Here is a 24201-nt window from a genome sequence, read left to right on the forward strand (position 1 = left end):
ACACAAGAACCTGCAAACCTATTCAGACTAATTACACAATGGGAGAATTTCCTTATGTATTTTTTTACTGGTGCTCTTGGTTATCGTGTTAGTTCCCCTCCAATGGGATTTATGCACTCAGCTTTCACACAGCAACTGTGCAAATAGTGGTGCTCCAACAGTAACGAAAATCCTCAAGCATATGAAGTCTTTTGCACTTTCAAATATCTCTTTCCCTAGTGGATGGAATTCCATGTAAGAGCAGCTCATGAAAAACTCTACAGATTATTAGTAATGTCTGTGTAAACATCAGATCTGTTCTAAGGCCACTACAACATGAGCTGCTTTGGACAATCCAGGTCACATTCAGGTTCCCTCTGAAAGCACAGACTACTTGAACAAACAAAGTCTGATTTCACTTGAAACGATTCCCATGGAACTGCTAATTGGTGATTCATTGTAAACTCACAGCCTCACAATGCTTTCTAATGCACTGTGGAACCTTCCAAAGAGGTAGATTAATCTAGTGAAAGGGAATTAAGAGAGAAAACACATTCAAGATCAGCCTGACCTGTCTGAAGTGCCAGATGGATGGTTCTGGTGTTCTGGTGGATTTGAGGGATTTTACATCAGAGGCTCAAGAAGTCCAGGAAATGCCAGCCTTGTTCAGCAGCAGTGCAGTACCTTGGGAATGCAGGTTCATCTTCCTCCCAACCCTTCCATGGCCCAAGGGAGGAGTAGTCCTGACTGAGCTCCAGGCTGTGTAGATGGAGTGCAGCTACCCACTGTCCTCCAGACCTAAAGATTTCCATCCCTTCTCCCAGGTTGTATTTCCCCAGTGACTGCTATCACTTTGCCCTGCCAGAAGAGGTGGGAGATCCAGGTCCTACATGATTTGGATTTCCCCCAGATAAGCCATTCTAAGACAAATGAAAACGCTGGAGAAAACCATCTGCCTTAAACAATCTCAGTCTCCACACTCATTCAGACATGGTCCTCACTTTATGTATCTGAAATGATTGGATGTTTTAAAGAAAAACATCCTTTCTTTTTCATATGAGGTAACATTTTTCCCCAGACAAGACTCAAAGGCCAAAGTAAAGGAAACCATGTGATACAAATATGATAGATAAACCTGCAAGCTCAAGAAGGCTGAACCTGTGATTTCTGAAGTGGAAATAAACAGTTTGCACTGCCTCTGTCCCTCAGAGAGTAAATGCTAGGAGAAGTGACTTTTCTCTGTCCATTCCATGGTGGCTTATATGCAGATGGAATTTGATGACTAAGGCTACCCACAAAGACTTGGTGTCTTTGCAAGTGTCTGGGTAAACTCTGGATCTTAGATATCTAAAAAGATTTGAAAGCAAGGAGGTTTATCTTGCTTTTTGAGCAACAAAAAGAGGTAAAAAAAAAAAAATGAGGGGAAGGTTTTGCTGCTAAGTGTCTTCCAGTTTCAAACATGAGAAGTGTTAAAACTGCAGTTTTGGAGTATCAGACAGCTGGTGATTAACAGAGAGCACAGGTAAGGAAGGCAGAACATAGGCTGTTGATCACTTAGCTTAGGGGATATATAAGTCAGCTCTTGTGAATACAGATAGAGATATTCCATGTTGATGCATCATCTCTTCTTTTTTTTTTTTCTTTTTTTTTTAACAGTTGCAGAAAAGTTGTTTGAGCAGCTGTACCACTACGGGAAAGAGGAAAAAGGAAGATACAAGAGTCTCACTCCCTGGGGCTTCATTGACTCACAGAATTGTTTGGGTTGAAAGGGACCTAAAATATCATCCAGTTCCAACACCCTGGCCTGAGACAGGCATACCTTCCTCTAGACCAGGTTTCTCCAAGCCCCATCCAACCTGGCCTTGGACACTTCCAGGGATGGGGCATCCACATTTTCTCTGGGCAACCTGTGCCAGGGCCTCATCACCCTCATATCGAAGAATTGATCCCTCATACCTAATCTAACCCTGCCCTCTGTCAGTTTAAAACCATTTCCCTTTGTCCTGTGTAGTGGGTTGTCCCTGCCTGGATGCCAGGTACCCACCAAAGTTGCTCTATCACTTCCCTCTTCAACTGGACAGGAGGGAGAAAATATAACAAAGGACTCATGAGTTGAGGAAACGGCCGGAAGAGATCACTCACCGAATAGTGTCACGGGTAAAAAAGACTCAACTTGGGGATATTAATTGAATTTATTACTAACAAAATCAGAGCAGGATAATGAGAAGTAAAATAAATCCTAAAAACACCTTCTCCCTACTTCATGGATTTTACCTCCTCCTCCTCCAGCAACAAAGGGAGATGGGGAGGGGGAGTTATGATCAGTTCATCACATGTTGTTCCTGCCTCTGCTCTGGGAGAGGAGTCCTTCCCCTGCTCCAGTGTGGGGTCCCTCCATGAACTTCTCCAAAACATCGGTCAATCCCACAGTCAACAGTTCTTCACAAACTGCTGCAACGTGGGTCTCTTTTCCATGGGGTGCAGTTCTTCAGGCGTTCCAGTGTGGGTCCACACAGGGCCACAAGTCCTGCCAGGATAACCTACTCCAGCATAGGCTCCTCTCTCCATGGGTCAGCAGGTCCCTGCCAAGACCCTGCTCCAGTGTGGGTTTCCCATGAGTTCACAGCCTCCTTCAGGCATTCACTTGCTCCAGCAGGGGCTCCTCCATGGGCTGCAGGTGGGAATCTGCACCCCCGTGGTCCTCCATGGGCTGCAGAGGCACAGCTGCCTCACCATGAGCTGCACCACGGGCTGCAGGGGAACCTCAGCTCCGGTGCCTGGAGCACCTCCTGCCCCTCCTTCTGCACTGACCTTGGTGTCTGCATTGTTGTTCCCATGTTCTCACTCTGGCCACAATTACATCTGCTCAATAACTTTTGTTTTTACCTCGTAAATACATTATCCCAGAGGTGTTACTGTCATTCCTGATTCTCTCAGCCTTGGCCAGCAGCAGGTCCATCCCAGAGCTGGCTGGCATTGACTCCACCAGACATAGAGGAAGCTTCCAGCAGCTTCTCACAGAATCCACCCCTGTAGCCCCCACACTACCAAAACCTGGCTACACAAATCCAATATATCCTGTCATTCCATACCCTTGTCGAAAGACCCTCTCCAGCTCTGCTGAAGCCCCTGTAGGTACTGGAAGAGGCTTTAAGGTCTCCCTAGAGCCTTCTCTTCTCCAGGTTGAATACACCCAACTCTCTCAGCTTGTGTCCTGGCATATGGCTGCAAACAGAGATCCAAAACTGCCCATCCTTCAGCCCCATGAAGTGCAGTCAGTAACACAGATCACTCCAGCACACAGCTCCTACTCCTGTGGCACAGGAGGAGCACTCCTACATATTGCACATAAAAATTTCTCAGTGTCAATGATGGTGCCAGAATTTTCTTTATGAAACCATTATATAACAGATAAGACATAAAATAGAAATCTGTGAACTAGTCCGAGCACACACCTCTCTTTGCAAAGCACACATCAAACTTACAGGTACTTTCACGTCTATCATAAATTAAAAGCCCTCTTTTAAAACCAAGTTGTGTTTTTATGCTTTCAAGTCATGCAGAAGACAGCACTGTCAAATGGAGAGTTTCCTTCTGAATACCCACTGCCTGTGGGAATGGCTACTCCCCACACTTCCAACAACACTGACCTCTTTGGAGCTTCTCTCCTTTTCTGCCATCCATGCCTGTAGACCTTCTCAGAAGAAAAGGGATACCTGAAGAGGAAAATGGCTTTCTTTACCCTTGCTTCCTCTACTTTTCTCTTCAAACCTTCCTTCTCATTCAGAGTGAAGGGCCATATCAGAGAATTACAGAACCACAGAATCAATTTGTTTAGAAAAGACCTCCAAGATGATCGAGTCCAGCCTTTGAACAATCACCACCTTGTCAATGAGAGCACAGCACTAAGTAACATGTCCAGTCATTTCTTGAATACTTCACCACCCTCCCTGGGCAACCTGTTTCAGTGTTTAATCATTCTTTCTGTGAAGAAATTCTTCCTGAGGTTCAATCTGAACCTCTGCTGGGGCAGCTTGAGACTGTGTCCTCTCATCCTGTCACTGGCTGACTAGGAGAATAGGCAAACACCCACCTGGATACAACCTCCTGTCAGGGAGCTGTAGAGAGCTATAAGATCTCCACTGAGCCTCCTTTTCTCCAGGTTGAACAGCCCCAGCTCCCACAGCAGCTCCTCACAGGACATACCCTCTCAGCACTTCACCAGCTTTGTTGCCCTTCCCTGGACTTGCCACAGCACCTCAATGTCCTTTTTGCAGTGAGGGGCCCAGAACTGGACACAGCACTCGAGGTGTGGCCTCACCAGTGCTGAGTATAGGGGAAAATCATTTCCCTAGTCCTGCTGGCCACACTGTCACTGACACAAGCCAGGATGCCATTGGCCTTCTTGGCCACCTGGGCACATCTGGGCTCATGTTCAGCTGCTGTTGACCAGCACCCCCAGGTCTTTTTCCACTGGGTCTCTTTCCAGCCACTCTGTCCCCAGCCTGTGGTGCTGCACAGGGTTATTGTGGCCAAAGTGTAGCACCCGCCCCTTGGTCTTGTTGAACCTCGTCCAATTAGTCTTGGCCTGTCGATCCAGCTTGTCCAGATCCCTCTGCAGAGCCTTCCCACCCTCCAGCAGATCAACACTCCCACCCAACTTAGTGCTATCCGCGACCTGACTGAGCGTTTACTCGGTAAGAGGCGTATTACAAATAAGTCCTATTCCAACAGGAATAAAAAAAAAGCCATGGGAAATATAAATATCAATGCTATAGAGTGAGAATAAGTCAACAGGAATACAAACCAGTAAAAGAATGACATATACATTTTATCTTAAAATAAAAAACTGCACCAAGATCTCATGCCTTCTGAATTATAAACCATTTGGCTTTTGTCATATGACATGTGAGCATTTATAGTTAATCTGGTCAATCCGGGATCGTTCAAGTCAATGCAGAGAAACAGGTGTCAGTAGACCACAAATAATTTTATCTGTATATCTATATCTATATCTATATATCTGTGTGTGCATAGGTGTCTGTGTGTATACGTGGCCTAAATAAAGAAATATACACATACATATATTACATAATAATATATTTATTATTATAACATATATTACATATTTATTATTACACATATTTAGGCAATAGGGTGAGACAAACTGCTCTCTAAAGGGACTTGTTCCTTCCCCTTGCCTGCCTCAGACACAGACACTTGCAGTCAGCCAGATGAAACCCATCTTATCAGGCTGAGGTGGCTAAAAAAAAGGCAGAAGAACAATTCAGGCTTCACCAATTCCCAGTAATATAAGTACATGTCAAGTATTGTGTGTGTTTGAGCCTGTCCTCAAATGCCTTTGCTCTGGGTTCTCTCGCTCTCTGCAGCTACGAAAGGAGCTGTCAGATTAATCAGCTGCCACAATCTGCAGCATCCTTGTCTGAGCTGGAGCAATAATGTAGTAACTGTTGTGGAAGGGACTAGCCCAAAACAGTTGGGAAGAGGGGGGTGATGATGAATGCATGTGAACTATAAGTGAATCCAGTCAGATTTTCAGCCTGTGTGCAGGGGGGTAAATGGGTTTAATTTCCGAGAGGAACAGTTTGAGAAGGAGAAAAGCGTGACTGCATTTGACCCACCTGAGTAGGGAAGGGAGTGGAGGGGACATCAGGTGTCTAGCAAAGCAGGCCTGTTTGTGGGCAAGGTGTTGTGTGGGCTGAAATGAGAGTGCCACCATCTAACACACTTGGTCAAGTGGCCCATATGTACTCCTGGTCACTTGGGAGGGGCTGCAGTTATATTACCAATGCATCTGCTATATGCCAGGACAGGGAGAAGTGTTTTTGGGAAGCAGTTTCAGGCAGGGGTCTTTCCCCATCTGTCAGTGATGGGGTGCACTCCTTCAACAAGTACTCTGTAGGTGGAAAGTCACTCTATCCCCACAAGAATTAAGCTGCAATATTTTCTGTCTCCTTCACACACTGGATTTGAGTGTCCAGGCTTCCTCCTCTTTTGCCACTGGTGGTCTTGGAGTTGCTGCACCAACCTGTTTTCTTCTGTGACAAGTCATCAACTTCACGAGTTTGCATCTGAGTACCCCAATTCCCTGAGAAGTCTTCCCTACAATGGGAAAAATACTTTACTACAGGAGGGAAGAGGTAAGTTTTCTTATGGTTTCTTCTATATTTACTATGAGAAACCATAGAGTACTTTTTGCAGAAGACACCACTGAGGATTTTAGTTCCTGTTTCATTTATTACTCAGTTACTATCTTGTCTGATATCAGCAATTTCATCACTTCTTCCACCACAGGGCCAGTAAAATGTAGATAATTCTTGACACTTTTTCACTTACTATATTTTCAGAAATCATACAATGGCCCCAAATCCTACAATCTGCACTATGCTTGACCATCTTCACTAAAGTGTGCTTCAAAATATTGTCTTCACTGTCGTGAACTGGCAAAAATCCACTGCTGATGTGGTTTCACAAGGTCCTCCCTTCCTTGTTTTTAAGAAAAATCCTCATTCAGCTAAGAAGAAGAGCAACCAGTTATTAGTAAGGAACATGAAGAGAAATGGGGAGGAGGATTAGCAAAGAGGGAGGAGAAGAGGAGGATTCTCAAATGTCAGATAGGGACATCTTGGTTTAATAAGGATGAGGAGCCCGTGAACAGGAACAGCCTTGGTGCATCTCAGTGTAGTAACAGAAACAGCCAGGAGGCCAGACTAAAATAGGTCTGAAGCCCAAAGTGTCATGACACAACTCAGAAATCAGGGGGATGAGGGAAACAGAATCACGTGGTTGTGGTGGCAGATGCTCCCTAGACTTCCCACAGGTTAGTTAGCCAGGGAGAGAAAGACTGACTGTGCAAACTTATCTGAAACCAACATATTTGCATAATTAGCCCTAATTCCCCCATGGGGTTAATTTTCTGCCCATTGTTTGAACTGTTATTCTCACTTCCACACTAGATGGGACAAAGTATGCTTTTTAGAATCATAGAATCACTGATTTGGGGTGGAAGGGACCTTTAAAGGTAATCTAGTTCCAACCCCCCCTGCCTTGGGCAGGGATATCTTTCCACTAGACCAGGCTGCTCAGAGCCCCATCCAGCCTGGCCTTGAACACTTCCAGGAATGAGGAACCCACAACCTCTCTGGGCAGCCCATTCAAAAGTTTTTTGATTTCAAAAGCTCTGCTTCCTCCTTTCCTTGTGCCAGTGCTTGATAGCTGAACCAGACAACCCAAAACCCAGGGTCACTTATTTAATACCAAAGAAGGTATTCAGAAATTTAAGCAGTGCAATAGGGAGGTGGTTGATCTGTCAATAGTTCTTCCACTGCTGGGGATTTTTTTGTTTAGATTTCACATTTCCCTCGTTCCATCCCACTTACCGTGTTGTCTGCTTGGCGAGTCACACAAAGACAGCAAGAATGACAAGCAGGACAAAACAGATAGCTGTCAGAACAGAAAATCAATACCGTTAGCATCTGGTGTTATCTTAATAATTGCAGAATTTTTCCACATTGCCCCATTGCTTTGCTCCCTGGGGCAAACAGGACCTAGCCAGAGGTGACTTGGGCAACTAGAGATTGACCACAGCCAAATGGCCAGGGACTACTCATGTTGTGGTCTCTGGAGTAATTTGCAATATCCTTCCTTCCTTTATGTCACACCACTATTCCTCCTCATTATAATGTGCCCCACAGTCATGGGCAGACTCCACCTGGAATCAAGAGCCCTTGTGTAAAGTCTTGAGCACAGGCACAGTAAGAGACTATTTCTATTTCAGAGGCTAATGGTTGAATGGAAGATGAGGAAGGGGGAGAAGAAAATCTCTGCAGACTGATCTAAATGCATCAGTTTAGCTGTGAGGAAATGTTTTGTTTGACCATCTTTTTTTTTATTCCTCTGAAAATATGAAAGGAACACATCATTGAAATATTTACTTTTTTTTTCCTGCTTTTTTTCCAGTTGAAGTGATTCACTGAATTCACAGAAAGTCTCAGAGAAGAATCTGAAAATGGCTTCATTTAAAAACTAGACTTTTGGTTGATCTGTTTTCTTTTACACCCCTTATGAGCCTAAGAAATCTTCTTTATAAAAAGCTTAAGTGCTTAAATAATCTGTTTATGCTGTCTCTAATAACTTGCCCAATACATGGACGTAGGTTTGTCTTGAAGTATATTTACTAGCTTTTCTAACAGAAATAGAGCTGTTTGGTAGAACAGGAAATTGAAAGGCAAAATAACTGCTCTGGGTGATTGAGTGAAGTCTTTAACAAAATGACATACCTGTCACTGACAGTGTCACTGAGGAGGAAAGGGATGGATGAGTCAAACCTATGAAGAGAGAGTAGTTCTTGATTTTTGTGTCAATTTTTTCTTCTGACAAACAGCATCAGAGCAGTGATGAGGACACAGTCAGGCAAAGAACCAGCTTGCTCCAGCATCAAAGCAGTGGTGAGGGTAGAGTCTGATGGTTCCCCCTCTGCACAGAAGAATTGATAATTGCCATGTTTGTTTCTCAGCCATCAGTAGATGTTTCCAGCCTGGATATCAACATATGTGTTGATATGATATCTGTTAATGGTGGGCATGAAGTGAACTGGAATGGGATCCATCTAAGATCTCTATTTCATATGAGTTTGAGAAGGATGACTTTCAGAGTGCCAAGCTAGGATTTGCAAACATGGTTTCAAACAGGACATGTTTGTGCCCAGAAATATAAGCCAGAACTTCCCTGGTGCAAAAAATTCATTGGATTTCTCTCTTATCCCTGAAAGGAATCTCTGAACTTGTGCCAGTATGAGATATGGAGGTTTTTAACAAGAGGTTCTGCAAGAGTGGTCTGTTGATAAATCTCTTTGTGCTGAGCGCTGGGGGAAGAACTGAGAAAGGGGAGGATATTTCTTATCAAGCTTCACTGAAGATATCACATCATAACAAATAGAAAGGCAACACTTTAGGGGAATAAATGTTTGGTGCTCTCATTACAAGGACCTGACCTTGCTTAGGTTTGAGTGCATTTTGCAGGATACTGGAATTATTGTTCTGCTGAATTAAAAGCTGAGGGCCTATTTCATTTTCCAGTTTCATGTTTTTCATTCATAATCCTAATTTTAAAATTTTGAAGTATTTGTAATTTTAAAATACTTATAATTTCTGACCATTCAATAGGCTGTATCATTTTCTAGGACTGGTATATTGGTGGATTAGCAACATACAGCAAGAAGTGCTTTCACCCTGATAGTACCAAGTGAAATTTTCAATGGAAAAAATATTACTGTTGTGATGGAAGAGGAAAGACCAGACAACACATTGTTACTGATGTACCTGGAACACTCTGAACTGGGCACCACACGGAAACAGAGGGATCTATGAAATAGGGGAGAAAGTCCTGGGTTAATGCTGAAAGAGAGTGTCAGGTGAATCAGGCCATTCATTCTTACAATCAGAGTAGCAACGAGAGCCAACAATGGCCAAGTGTCACCTGAGAGGTCACTCTGCAAACAAAAGGACCTGCCCAAACCATCCTGCTCTGCCACATGGTCTGGTGTGGTCACAAGGGCTGGAATTCCTCTCACCTACTGTTCTGGGTGGCCTCTGAGATAGTCCTCCAGGCTGAGCTATAGTCACTGGGGAGAAACAAGCCTTTGCAAGGGGTAATTCATCTAAAATAGATGTGAAATAGGGCAGCTAACAGTGCCACCAACACCTATCCTCTCTGTTGGTTATAAAGGCAATCCAAGTCAGATGTGGGCAGCTATGCAGTAGACATCTACAGTTCTGTAAGATTATTTTCCTCTTAAAGCTCAAAGTACTGGTGAAACCTGTTTTTTTTTTTCTCTCCAGTCTGTTGGTAGGAAAAGTCCTCTCATGTTGTCCTTGCATTGGCTCCCACCTCATTAAAATTCATTTCACTTCACTGACCCAGAGGAGGGTAATAGAAACCTGTGGACTGTAGAGGGTGTGCACAACTGGGTCTGTCCACCTTCAGTAGCTCTGCTTGATGCCCAGAGAGAGCCCCAAACCCTCAGTGCAGTCACAGATGCAATTTTGCAGTTACTATGAAAGACAAAGTAGGATGCAGCTCTGTCCTCCCCAGAGGTGTCATCTCCAGCAGTCAGAAATGACATCACGTCAGAGCTCTGAGTTACCCGATCCCTCCATCCCGAACCCCCCAGCAGGTTGTTCCCTAGGATTGATTGATATGCTGAGTTGGGTGGTCTGGACCCTGCATGAACAGGTCATGACAGTGGTGTGGTGCAATAAAAACCATCTCACCTGGCTCAATAGTCTGTGGTGACCTCGCGTTGCTGTCGTTGGTGCATCTCACGTCGAGGGGGGTCCAGGTGATGTTGCCGTTCATGTTCTTGCACGTGCTGGTGCCACAGGTGGGGGGTCGCTTATCATAACCACTCTGGCATTTGAAATGCAGCACTTGTCCCATGTAATAGGGTTTCTTCACTCTTATGGAGGCATGTGGAACAGTCTTGGGGGGACCACAAAAATCTGTGGGATCAGAAGGCAGCACACGGCTAAAGCGGATAGATTTTACACGCTGCTTTTGCTCTTGAGAATTACGATTTGCATTCTTACAAAGTACAGACAAGCAGGATATACCAAGCCTTCCTAATTCTTGGTTAGGATGTAAAATACTTATTTGCTTACATCATATCACTTACTTGGCCAAGATATTAAGGCAATTGGTTTTTTCCCTCTGTCTGCAAAGTAGTTAAATATTACTCATCATTCTTACACTGCTTCCATGGAAATCAGTGTGAGAAGTGTTACATTATTGAATGGGCTCTTATTCACAATTTTGGGCAAACTCTGAAAAGTCTTCTTGCTTCTGGGGTGCAAGGATCCTTGTTTTAATTTCTGGCTTCTGTGTAAATTCTAACTCCATTGTGGGAGCTGTTGGCAACAAAATTTTCTCACCTGTGCTAGAAGTTACACTTGCTGAATTACAGTAGGATGAATACCAGAGCAAAGCCAGAGCACTCAAACTTTGAGGGGTGGGATACAACTGTTTAAAGTTCTAACTTGCAAAGATAAGTACAGAAGATCATTTGTTAGAGCGGTGCCCAGCTTTGTCTTATATTAACTAACTCATTGGAAAAACACCTCTACAAGGTCTTACAGTAATGGGTGGGCTCCTACTTACCTTTCTGATCAAACTCTGAAAAGTTTTCTTGCTTCTGGGGTGCAGGGCTTTGTGCTTTACTCTCTGGCTTCTGTTTAAAATGTAACTCGGCTGTGGGACCCGTTGACAGCAAAGTGTTCTTATCTGAGGAGAAGTTACATTTGCTGAATTACAGCAGGACAAAGAGAAGAACAAAGCCAGAGCACCCAGACTTTCAGAGGTGGGATGGAACTGCTTCAAGTTCTAACTTGCAAAGGTAAGCACAAAAGATCATTTGTTAATGCCCAGCTGTGTTTTGTACCAACTAATGCATTGGAAAAACACCTCCACGTATAGAAAAAGGACAACACTCACTTACCAATGCATTCAAATCCACTGTAGTCCCAAAAGGCACCCTGCTGTCCACTGTTACACTGAATTCCTGGGTGATGGCCACTTTTTCTGTCATAGCCACTGTCACATACATAGTACATCTTGGTCCCTGGCACATACATTTCAGCAGTAATATCAGCAAATTCAATCCTTGGAGGATCTGGGCAACCTTCTGCAAACGGAAAGCCCAAGAATCAGGACAGCCTGTCATTCTACTTTATCCATCTCACATCTTTCTGTCTTCTGAATACCAGACATGTCCAGCAGATGGGCAACACGAAACACTACCAACATTTTCTTGATGAAGCTGTACACAATCATATTGGAGAGCAGTTAGTGGGACCAGAGTGTGCAGCCCTGAGCCTATGGAGTGAGGCACAATGAACCAAACTAAGGCATTAAAAGTTGCAATCATCTATAAGCAAATCCTGGGAATGGGTGTAGACTCACAGTTCTGTCTGAGTACACCAAAGTGCAGCTTACTGTGAAATAAGTTTGCAAATGTAACGTGTCCCAAAACAAGGACGTGAAATGTTGTGTCATCAGCAAATCACATCTAAATACACTTCTCAGTTAGTTGGAATGAATTAAGTTAGATCATTTCAGTGCACTTGAAAAGCCCACTGAATCTGAGTTGGAGACCCAGAAGTTGATAAAGGCAGTACTTAATGATTATTTAAGGACTAAAGGCTGAGAAATTATAAGATAAGATAGGCTGGTTGCAATAGGGTTGGCGCTCTGCATCTTTGGGTGCATGATCTGTGGCCCTTTATGCTTATGCATTATAGTAACAGCTATTATGAGTAAAATTTCTTAGTCATCTTGTCCTCACATTTTCTGCAGCCGTAATTAATGCAGCCTTAGCAACCGCTGAGAATGGCTGTGAAAGGTTCCTGAATCCCTGATAGCTGTTCATCATCTGGTGTCTGCCCTTGACTCCCAAAGTGCCTTCTCCTTGAAAGACCAACAGCAACTGAACCTACAACTCCCAGCCCCAGCCCTGCAATGCCCTTTTCTTTCATTTCCTCGCTTTGCTCTTTTCTGCCCTTTTTACTTTTCATCATCTTGCTGCTTTAGTAAAAGTCACAAAGTTTGAAGAAGGCAGCAGTTAAAAACACGTGAGCAGCTTAAAAACTAATCTGCATAAGGGATGTTTTAATCCCCTTGTATCTTCGTGCTATCAAAGGATTCGCTTTGTAAACTACATCAGACTGTGGCTTTGAGAGAAGCAACTGCACGCGAAATAGTTAACCACATGGTTTACCACAGACTGTCAGGGTGATTAAAATTAAAGAGTTATCAGATTAGCACCAAGTTGAGATCATGTACTCTCACTTTCCCTGAAAGCTAAAAGCATGTTTCCCTCAAGACTTCAAAAGCCTCTTTGAAGCAGACTGCAGATGTGAATCTCAGCACGAGGCACTCAAACCTACAACTCATTAGCGTCTTCCTAAGAAAACCCACAACATTTAACCTACTCATCATAAAGGGCAAGCACTGTTTTAGTTGATGATCAAATGAAGTTGGGTTCTTCTGAACTTGCACACATCAGACAAGGGCTGTGCAGAAATGGTGCACATGGGAGACGGCGAGCAAAGCCCACCAGGCTGGATCTGCTCACCCACATTGCAACCTTCCTAGGATCCAGCCTTTTAATGCCATCCACATCACTCAAAAAAACCTCTTCTCACACCCAAATAGCTGCAGCATCTACTTCTTTGGCCTTTACCATATTCCTGTCTCTGATTCAGAAAGAATTTTGATAGATTAATTTCCTAGATCTCATTGTGACCTTCTTGTTGCCTCCCTTTGAGTTCTATCTGCTTCACTCTCACGTCAAATATTTTGCTTTCACTTTCAAGAACCTTCTCCTTAGCAACCATCATAACCTTTCAAAACGTTGGGTTCTCTTCACATGCTATTGCTCCTCACCAATGTCTTTGATATCAAAGTCACCAGCTTTTGGGGTTTTTGTTGTACCAGTCTTCACACTGGGAGGAGCTGTGCATGAATAATATGGATATTGCAAGATACCCATTGCCATTATTGCTCTTCACTGTCCCAAAGGATCTTACATATCTTCAGAGGTGCCTGTCTTTAAGTGGTCTTCTACTCATCTTTTGAGAACAGGTAGGCACTCAACATGCAACCCATACAACCTCCTGTCAGGTTGAAGTGATAAGGTCCACCCTGAGCCTCCTTTTCTCCAGGCTGAGCCCCCCCCAGCTCCCTCAGACACTTCTCATCAGACTTGTGCTCCAGACCCTTCCCCAGCTCCATTGCCCTTCTCTGGACATGCTCCAGCCCATCAATGTTTTTCTTGTGTTTCATGCCATGGGACCTCCTGGTACAATATGGGAAGACTGTGCAGAGAGGAAGCAGACCTGGTGAAGTCTTGGATCATATTCCCTACACAGGATGATCTCTGGAGTGAAGCATGCCTAAAACTTCATTCCATCCTTGTGCCCAAGGAAACTGCATGGTTTGCTCCTAAAAAAATCACCATCCTTGCTGTGTGGGTGGTAAAAGAGCCAAGGAATGGGAAGAAGGCAGGGAACTAGGGATTGGCAGTATAGATTTACTCCTTCACTAGAATTCTGATTTTTAGAGGAAATAAACTTTGCTCTTTTTTTTTTGCTGTTTTGCACCTGGTTGGGAATTAGTCTGTCCATTTGTTTGAGTTGGTGTGATACAAAGATACTCATCTTACAAAAAGCCAGCAAACCTGGGCAGAACCTGCCTCGCAGCCTGTGGTGGCTCAGTTTTGCACAGCCCAGCTTTCACTGGGTTCTGCATCCAACAGAGCTGCTCCAGGGCTGGACTCCTGCTAGTATTGGTTTAAAATACTACCCCCCACATAGCCTTCATAGCTCTTGAGGTTCTGTTTGCTTCCTCATTTTCCCTGCCCACGCATTCTAATTTTTCATCCCCATGATGAGGTGTTCAGTGTCACTAATTTTTTCTCTTTCAATCCCAATGCCCACTGTTCTCCCTTTCCTTAATTCACAAGATTCATCATCTCTCTACCTACCATTCTCATCTCCCACGCTCCAAAAGTACCCTGGGAATGCATTTCTCTGAACTTAGAGGTACTGAATGGACCAGAGAGGTTGATGTAATTGTGTTCATGGGATTTACCCCTTCTATCAGCTGCAGAATTGTGAAAACACATAGCTCTCCTGAGGCAGAGGGGAATTACTGTTTCTCCCCATATTAGTGGATTTTTAGTGCCTACAGCAATTCTGGAAATTCTGGAGAAGGTTTCAATTATAATCATGAAGTAGATGGAGGCAAACCCTTGGAATTAGAAGGAGAAGTCAGACAATAGTGAATTCAGACAATAGACATCCATGAAACATAAAAAGTATTTTTGCCTCTCCTGGGGGTCAGAGAAGTTGATAAGTTTTTTGAGACCTGCAAGCCTTGTCATCTGAGCCAAAACATAGGTGGGATTCCTGCTATCCCTGCTTAAGCTAAGAAGCCTGATGCTATTTGAGGTGTTTCAGAGCCCCTTGACATCCACATCAGTTGTCTGGTATCACACAGGACTTAGTGGAGGGAAAGAAACCCAGTAGCTACATCAGCATTAGTTCTTTCAGCACTTTCATTTCTTCCCTGGGGATTCCCATTCATGTGTGTTAAGGACCCAACCACAAAACTGTTCTAAGTATTAGGATTTATGAAGCTCTCCTGCCTACTTTTTTCATGTCTGAGTTGGCAGAGCAGTGATAGATGAGGCATCAGAACAACACCTTTTGTCCGTGAGAAGTGAAGAGGGAAAATTTTGTAACAGGTATTTTTAGCATTAGGTAAAACACAGACAGTGAGTCACACCACGATAACCTGAACTCAGAATTTCCTCTGTCACGTGGCTGTGTGTCACCAGCACTGACATTATTCTGACGTGAAATAAAAATGTCAAGGTGCAGAAGTAGGATGATTTTCCCCTAAATACAAAGGCAGTAAGACAGGATCAGTAGGAAACTGGATGTTCTGAAGATTTGGTCAGAAGCAGTGGAAGAAACCAGGCACTTCACACACCTGCCCAGTTCAGAGAGGAAAAGCACCTCTCCCCAGAGAGCGCAAGAAATCAAACCAGGCCAAAATGAAGATATTTCCCCAGATGTGTCTGTAGAGGCAGAGCAGCCCTGAGGATCCATGTGCTGTGTGAAACTGTGTGCTCTCTAAATGGCCTCTTGAAGATGAAACTGGTGTGAGTGAAGAGAAGGAATCGATACTGACAACTGGACAGAAATGGTAATGAAATTTTTCTAACTTCAAAACTTACTCCCCAAGGGTCTGTTAACAAGCAAGCCTCAGCTCTGCAGGATTGTTTCCCCTCCTATTAATGTCATTTACTGTTTATGTGGATTTGTAAGCTGGGAATAGATGCCAGCTGTGGGGCTAGAGTGCAGACCTCAAGTTTATGGTAATTTGTCTGTGGGATTTTAATTAGCTATACCTTAGATTACACAGATGTTATCTTATAAAATCATTTGACCAGGCACAAGTTTTAATGCAAAGATTGAGGGAGGAGAGATCAGCCTTATGGGGCAGGAGATGGGTTTGAATATTCCCAGCAGTGGAGAGGAGGCACGTCCTATCTTAAGGACTAGGCAGTTCAGTGCCTGATGAGTTTGCTGTACAAATGTCTCTGTTGGAAAGGCAGTATAAAATAAACTGGAATATAAGGCAGCAGGAGCTGTCCATTAACTTCTTGTAGGACCACAGAAAACTAGGTTTGGGAGAAATGCACTTATATTATCTCCTGGCTTCATCATGCTGACCAGCTGTTTGCCACTGACCCAGGCAGTGGAATCTAATGCAAAAAACAATTCCATATACACCAAGGCCAGAGTTGGTTGGACAGTGGATTAGGCTTTCTCATGCTAAGCATAATTTAGCCTCAGGAATCTGCCTTCTTAGCACCTTCTGTAAGAAGTGGAGCTGGGTAGACCTCTCTAGAAGACAGCAGGCACCTAATTTAACTTCTCTAAAGCAAAGCTTAAAGGTGCTTCTCTGTTTTTATCACCTACAGTGGTGGAAGGATGCTCTTACATGCTCACATTGATAATTAGGGTCATTTACCTAATGCATTGATGAATCTCACTCCTACCCTATCAGGGAGGCCAAGCTGTGGACTTGGACTGAAAATGTGGAATTTAAAGAACATTAGGAAAGAGGGAGAGTGCTTCCTAAAGCAGGGAGAGGGAGAAAAAGTAGCCTGAGCATGGAGTGCTGCATAGAAAATGTACTAAGCGAAGAATGGGGAACATTTGTGTTTGTTTCTGGATGTTTATAACATCCTTGGCTCTGTGGTGAAGCCACAGAGATCAAACTCTTTAAAGGGAACCACGGCACATGGTTTGGTAGCAGAACACAGAGTCAGGTTTTGAGAATATCATACATGAAAGCCTTGTTTTGGTGTGCAACATTTGGGGTTTGAATAGATTTGGCTACATTTTCGCTTAAATCTGCTGCCTCAGTAAAACCCATGCCTTTATTGTCTTCATCTAAAAGGAAAAACAAATTACTGAGAAAGAAAATTGGCTTTTTAAGCAGCAGCAGAGATTCAGATTCTTTTCTTTGCCTGGAACTTTCTCAGTCTTGCCTTTTGTAGGACTGAAAGGACAGCAGAGAATATCCTCTCTGAAAATAATTGAATGGTCTGACAAGTGTGTGTCCCTGTCTTGGGTAACAGTGAAAAAACGGTCTGGTGGAGCTCTTTTGATTTCACCTCATTTGGCTTTTGGACTTGGCATTGTTATGGAGCTTTTCACTGAAGCTCTGAAGATGGAAATTTTCTGTACATGTAGATGATTTTTCTGGCCTTGCATGAAATACTTTTCCACATAACAAGGACTGTATATTCTTTATCTGAGGGCTTTACAAATCAAGAACATAAAGAAAAATCAGCAGACGACAGAGTGCTGCTACCCTGGCAGGGCTGAGGAACAGGGAGTCAAGTGAGGAAAGCCATGGAAGGATTTTGGAATTGTGAGTTTTGGAGAAGCATGGAGGAGATGGAGCAGAGACTCAGTAATCCATCCAGGCTGTTCCAAGATTCAGGACCAGGGTCAGGGAATGCAAAATATCGGTAGAAAATATCCAAAAGCTGGGATTTTGATGCAACAGGGAAAACAGGAGAAACAAAGCTGTACATTGAGAAAGAAAGCAGGGAGAAAAAAATTGCAACACTCTGAAGGCAATAGCAAGCAAAGTCAAAAGCAGTGGCTTTCTAGAAGGAGATAAAGAGTGGATTTTTTTCTGCAATAAAAGGAAGGGACATAACATCTCATCTCTGATGAGGTGGGAAGATAATTTCTCCAGATGAAGGAAGAAGTGGATACTGCAGGATCTCTCTCTGTAATACTTGCTTGTCCACAGTAGCATCACAATATTTAACAATTTTTTTTAACCTTTGTTTTTTATTGAGGCTGTATATTGGGCATTTTGCTGCTGAGGGCCACTGTGGCTGAAAGGTTTATAAGGGTTTTTTCTCTGGTTGACCTTACAAGAAACACTTGTACATGTTTGACAACTTTAATGTATTCTGCATTGCATTTCAAATCCATGGGAGCCAGCACTAATATGCAAGTATAATGGGAAAGAAATTCCTCTCATTTAAATGACAGAGATCTGGTACCCATCTTGTGTGAATGAAATTCACTTGAATGAAATTCTTTCTTTTGTGACTTTTAATCCTTTCCAGGTTTAACTTGCAAATCTATTCAGTGTATTCCTGTGAGATGAACAGCAAGATGGAAAGGTTGTAGGAGCACAGACCAGCTTTTACCTTGTGTTTGACCCTCGCTTCAAGCCTAATCCATGCCTGCAGCTTCTAGGTATTGCTGCTGTGCAGAGTAAAGGAGATAAATGTGATGATCTTCACAAGAAAGTTGGCATTTCTCTTCTCTTTAACACTAAGGAATAGTTTAATTTTTATTAAATGGATGATCATCCCACAGCTTAGTTTTCCTACTTTTTTGTCAGAGAACTTTGCCTTCTCAAAGCACTTTGAGATCTATTGGTGAAACTGTTCTGTAAAAAAAGGGCTTTTTATATTCTTTTTCCTCTAATTATGCTTATTCCTGGTAGTGGAATTTGCCAAACAATGTTTAGGGTAGGATCTATTTACAAACTTGAACATGCAATGCTGGGATGAGCTGAAAAGACAGAGGCAAAATAATAAGAAAAGCACTATATGTGCTGAGACATGGTTGATTTTTGACCACTTTGACCCAGCCTATTCCTTTTACTTTGCTTATATCTGTCCCCAGGTCTCCTTGTTGATCCTCCTAAGGAATTAAAAACAACAGGTGTTACAGCCACAATACCTCAGGTGTCTCTACAATTAAAAACCCTTAATTGGTTAAAGGTGGTATTTCTAACTTAGCATATTATTTGCAGGGAGATACCTATATAAATACACATATATATATATTCTGTAATTACAAATATATATATAAATATTATGTTTAAACATTGAGAGAGACATTGAAAATAAACACAGGAAGCTGAGGAAAGAAGAGCTTAGTAATACAGTGAAGAATGCAATGCTCTGCATTTATTCATTCACCAACGAATTAAATCACATCAAACAGCATAAAATGCAACTGCTCTAACACCCCTCTATTTTTTTATTTTTTTTTTTTTTTCAAAAAAAACAGAAAGATTTCTGATAAGCGAGACTTGCCAGCAGGAAATTTCACAACATGTTCCAGGCACAGTAATACAGAAAATGTGATCTGGGGAACCTGACTCATCCCAGAACTGATCCTACTGACGCATCTCTGGCTGAGCGTCTCGCAGTGATGCTCCTGCACTCCCTGAAACACTTGCTGTGGGCACTGGCACTTCATTTGCCAGGGAAAATGCCCCATGAAGGAGAAAGTACAGCATTTACTGGCAAAACACTTCAATGACAAAAAACCAAAATCACCTGGTGGTTAAATGTTTGTGAAGGTCCTTCCTGCATTAATGAGTTTAGTCATTAGTAACACACTCTTCCCTTGGGATGGCAAGCCCATAGTAAAATTCCCAGCCCTGCTAAAGATGATCCATCAGCAGTTACAGCACCAGCATATCTGAGAACCTGCCTTAGGCTGTATGTGCTCATACCTGTCAACCTGGACACCATCATCACAGAATCACAGAATATGCAGGAAATATCACTTTTATGGAGCACTGAGAATGGAAGACTTTTCTTTCCCCCTTTGAACAAAATTCAAATACACTAATATATATCACCAGACTGTTTCTCAATGTACACACCTGTCACAATAAACAAGCCAAATATAAGCAGTATCACCATTTATAAAAGTGTAAAATTAAGCTGAATGAATTAGCTGCCTCCATTCACAGTTTATAGGTGCTATTGGTTGGGAGGCATGGCTGAAAAATATTCCATATCTGTAGTACCTGGAGCAAATTTGGATGGTGCTCTTTAACTAATAGCATTGCCATCAATTTTACCTACAGAGGTACTGACATTTCAGTGTCTATTTTTACATTTGCTGAATTTACAAGCAAAATGGAAAAAGCAAATTCAAAGAGCTACCCAAGGCTGCTTTGATCTGCCCACTGTTCCAATGATGAGTTGGAGGATACATACATTACTCAGATGAAAAATATCCTGTAAAGCTCTGGATTTTCTGCAGCTAATGGTTTGTGGCCACAAAACCCATTTCTCTCATTTCCTTAGAATAATAAATTCCTTAAGGTCTAAACATCTTTCCTTAGCTGAAAGAGGTCGGGATGTTGCGAACATCCTCCAACACCCCCACAAAGAAACCCAAATCACATTTTCCCTCCCCAAGAGGCAAAAATAGTCTTTTACCTCGCTTGTTCCCCTTGATGAATCCAAACAAGAGCCACATCAAAAGGCACTTGAGCTCCATGGGGCTTGTCCACATCTCTTCCCTGCACCGCCGAGGACGGTGAAGTTCCTCAGAAGCGATGAGCTGCTGCCAACCAAGCCAAGGAGCCAGTCACTGCATGGTTAGAGCAGTGGGGAGCATCACCCCATGTGTGCAGGGAGGACTTTGGTCAGAAAATAGTTGTTTTGCTGTCTGGCTCCACGGGAGAGAATAAAGGCTGCTTTCTGTTCAGGTATTAGTAGCTTTTATCCAGGAAATCAAGCTTCATGCTCGGCGTGGCGGAGTGTGCCATCGCGAGTAGGAAGTGGTTTGACACATCAGAGCTGCTGACTCCAGAGCTGTTTCACTACAGCTGAGGTCAGTAGAAAGGGGTAAGATTTTGGTAGGTTTGTGCAGGCACTCAACTCCAAATCTGTGGCTGGATGGGTATTGGAGAGGGACCATCACTGTGGAATAGTTGTCTGATAGGTGTACGATGATAGACCTCAGGGACCACCTGTGGGCTCTATCTACAAAGGAATGGTTCCATGGGCTATATTTTTTGGGTTTTGGAGGTCTTCTGCTTATGATGATAAAGCCACATTGTGTTTATTTTTGTTGTAAGCATGTTTACGGTTTCTCTGAATCACAGCTGAGGTTCTGAAGGATGGATAGTTTGATCAAACAAACAAAAAACCCCATGAGGATGAGGCTGGCAGGTAGGGAAAGGTTTTGCCTTGTTCCTAAATTATCTGCATGTGAAATGCTTCAGTGAAATTCTTCCAAATGTCAGTGAAAAACTGGAAATGATCAAGGAAGTATCAGACTTTATGCAGGTTCTTTTTAAGCCACTTCCACAGAAATTATTTCTTGTTAGTATCTAGAGAAGTAATTGGGATAGACTATGGTAAAAGCAGATTTAAACTAACTGTGGTATTCTATCATGATTACTACATGCTAGGCATTTACTTCTGCCTTATAAATCCTTAATAAATTAAATCTTCTTAACAGGCATGCTAAGAAATTGATGTGAAACATTTTTAAATGCTGCTACAGCTGCGTCCGTCAATCTCCTACCTCTCTCTGGATGAATCTCCCTTTGCCCTTTTCATGAAAGATTTTGTGCAGCTTCACTGATGCAGGTGACAAGTCCTCTTGGGGGGTTTGTCAGCTCTGAGGCTTTGGCCAGGAGATTACCTCCCAAATCCAAATGCAACAGGGCAGGGAGAACAAGCAAACCTTCTGAAGCAACTGCTGTGTGTAAAATGCTCTGCTCACTCCAGGGCTGCTTTGTGCTCCACAGATATTTACTGCCCTTGATTTAATATCAAATCATCTTCCCTATTTAACAGTATAATAAGAAAAACTCATGCCAAAGCCCACTAAAGGATTTAGAGAGTTTTACTCCTGAAAAATGTGTCTGAAAGTCTTAGTCCCCAGTTCTCTACCTTTTTCCAAGATGCCTGGAAATATGCAACTGCCTGAACTCTGTGGCCATCTGGGCTGGTAAAACATGTTTGTTATTTTGCCCAGAAAGAAATCCTTAACTTTTAAACACAATTTTTCCTTTCCTCACTAAACATGGGGTCTGTTCTTTGGATGTGCAGGGATTTACTCCACAACATCTGCTTCTATTTCTTGCCTGGCCAAACTATTTAATTTTCCGTACCTGTTTGCATGATGAAGACAGAGATAGGGGACCTTTTCTGCAGTCCTTTAGTTCAATCTTTCATGTAGCCATTTGCTTTCAAGCTGCAAATCTCAGTGTAGGTGGGTAATAGCCATTTACGTTTTGTTAGAAAGGGTGAGTTTTTATCCAGGTCTGAACATAAAATGTGAGTTGTACTGGAAGGAACGGTGACCCCAGGTGGCTAATTGCTGCAAACACAGTTTGCATGAGAAAGATCCATAACTCGGCGTTTAAGCCCTTTAAAGGTCAGAAAAGAACGGTTATGGCTTGTGAGAGGTATTAGTCAGGTCAGCTTTGTGAAATAGGTCAGTTTGCTAAACGATTCCACGAAAAAAAAACGGCGGTGCTTCTGCAAGGAACTGACCCAAAACAGAGCGAGGCAGAGAAGGGCAGGGTGAGAACAGAGGGACCCAGCAAGGGGGAAAGGTATCCAGGCACAGAAAAAAACAGGGCTTATGAGAAAAAAATCATAACTAGCATTATAATTTAGATGATACACATGAGATATTAGCAAAAGAATTAGGTGTGGCAATAAAGGAGGGGATGGACTGTGAAAACTCAGTGGATACCTGGAAAGTGGTGGAGGGAAACACAAAAAAAAAGCATCTTGAGATCTAGGAAGGTGTAGGAGGAAAAGAAGGTGCTGCTGTCTCCGTTGCTCATTGACTTTCTTCCGTTGATCACCAGAGTTTTGCTGCTGGGAGAAGTTCTCTGTTTCAGCAGAGACTGGGAGGAAAGGGGCCTCTCACGTAGCTCAGGCCACCACAGACAAGATTATAAAGATTATTTTTGTTCAGTGCCACAAGACCGCAAAAGATGCACAAATGGAGTTGTCAGGGAGCAAACCACAGGCACAGCTCACAGCTCCAGCTTTTTTTGGCCTAGGTTTAACAAGGGCCTTTTGAAATCCTGCAAGTGCTTTTAAAACTCTAAGTACACAAACTCATTTGGTCTGGGGGTCTGTCCTTTCTTTAAACTGGTTTCTAAGCCAGCTTGAAGAAAGGACAACACTGTGACCTTACTGCAGCTCTTCTCAGTTCAAAGAAGTGATAAACATCCACATAATTCACTAAAATAAACAAGCTTTGTGTTTTCTTCTACTTTTTTTTTTTTTATGTGAATCACTCTTACACAAATATTCTATTCAAGGGAATAACATTTTATACCGAGCTTCCTAGGGAAGGGCCTGGGGGTGGCTTTAATAGCTAAATAAACTCTATAATCAGTATTGCTTATATGTCCTTAAAATGATGGTAATGGTGGTTGTAGACTCACAGGATGCACAAGGGCCACACACAGGGCCCTTCCCAACCTGCACAGCAGCATCCAGCTCTGCTGCAAAGTGGAGGAATGGGGAAGCCTCAGTTATTCCAAGTCCCTGAAATGGCCATCAGAAATTTTTCATCCAATCTGATTATTTATAATGGTCAAACTGGTTTTAATCACTTTTTCTTTCCCATGAAAGTGAGATGGAACTGACACGAGGCACACAAATTTCTCATCTGAAGTGAAGGGTATTTGCAAGGATTTGGGTTCAATTCAAGAAGGAGTTCTACAGTCAGCACAGTTGTCAAAGTTCCCCCTTGAGTCAATGGGGAATCAACAAGAGCATCTAGAGAGTGATTCACCTCCTCTTCTGGACATCCACATCCACCAGATGAATCAGTCTTCTCAACTTCTCTCCCTCCCATCTGCAGGCAATGGTTAAACCAGCATAACTAGGTTAAACCAAACATGGGTCTTTTAGGTAGCTTCAGCTGCACGAGAGAAATCCATCCTGAAAACCCCTACTGAATTTGGAAATAGAATTTAAATTGCTTATTTAGTGACTGAGAACAGTCTTTCCTGTCAAACATTCTGGATGTGGTTCATTACACTCTTATTAATTATTCCTTTCACTGATTTCACTGAGTTCTGTGATAAATATGTGAGGACCATAAAATTGAAAGGGGCCTTGCAAACCCAGTACTCAGTGTTGGGCTTAATTCATCAATCAAATCCTGCTTGGTTGGTGCCTGGGGTTAAACCACAACATTGTTATTGTGTTGGGGTTTTTTTGTCTGTTCTCCAAAATTTTCAGGTTAGTATACAGCAACAGCCAAAAATCCCCCAGAAATCAGACACCAAGCACATTATTATTACAATAAA

At 42.8% G+C, this 24201-nt stretch overlaps 1 protein-coding gene across 1 annotated transcript; it reads right to left on the reverse strand.

Moving 5' to 3' along the window:
• Positions 1-1628: 1628 nt before the first annotated feature.
• LOC103760395 (interleukin-2 receptor subunit alpha) lies at positions 1629-20420 on the reverse strand. Its single transcript, XM_008926899.2, has 5 exons — positions 20345-20420; positions 11492-11677; positions 11155-11277; positions 10272-10499; positions 1629-1666 (listed from the first exon to the last, which is right to left on the reverse strand). The coding sequence occupies exons 1-5, from the start codon at positions 20418-20420 to the stop codon at positions 1629-1631; spliced, it is 651 nt and encodes a 216-aa protein (XP_008925147.2).
• Between the last annotated feature and the right edge of the window lie 3781 nt (positions 20421-24201).

Source organism: Manacus vitellinus, unplaced genomic scaffold (genome assembly GCF_001715985.3).
Source record: "Manacus vitellinus isolate BGI_N305 unplaced genomic scaffold, ASM171598v3 scaffold_65_pilon, whole genome shotgun sequence".
Classification (NCBI taxonomy): domain Eukaryota; kingdom Metazoa; phylum Chordata; class Aves; order Passeriformes; family Pipridae; genus Manacus; species Manacus vitellinus.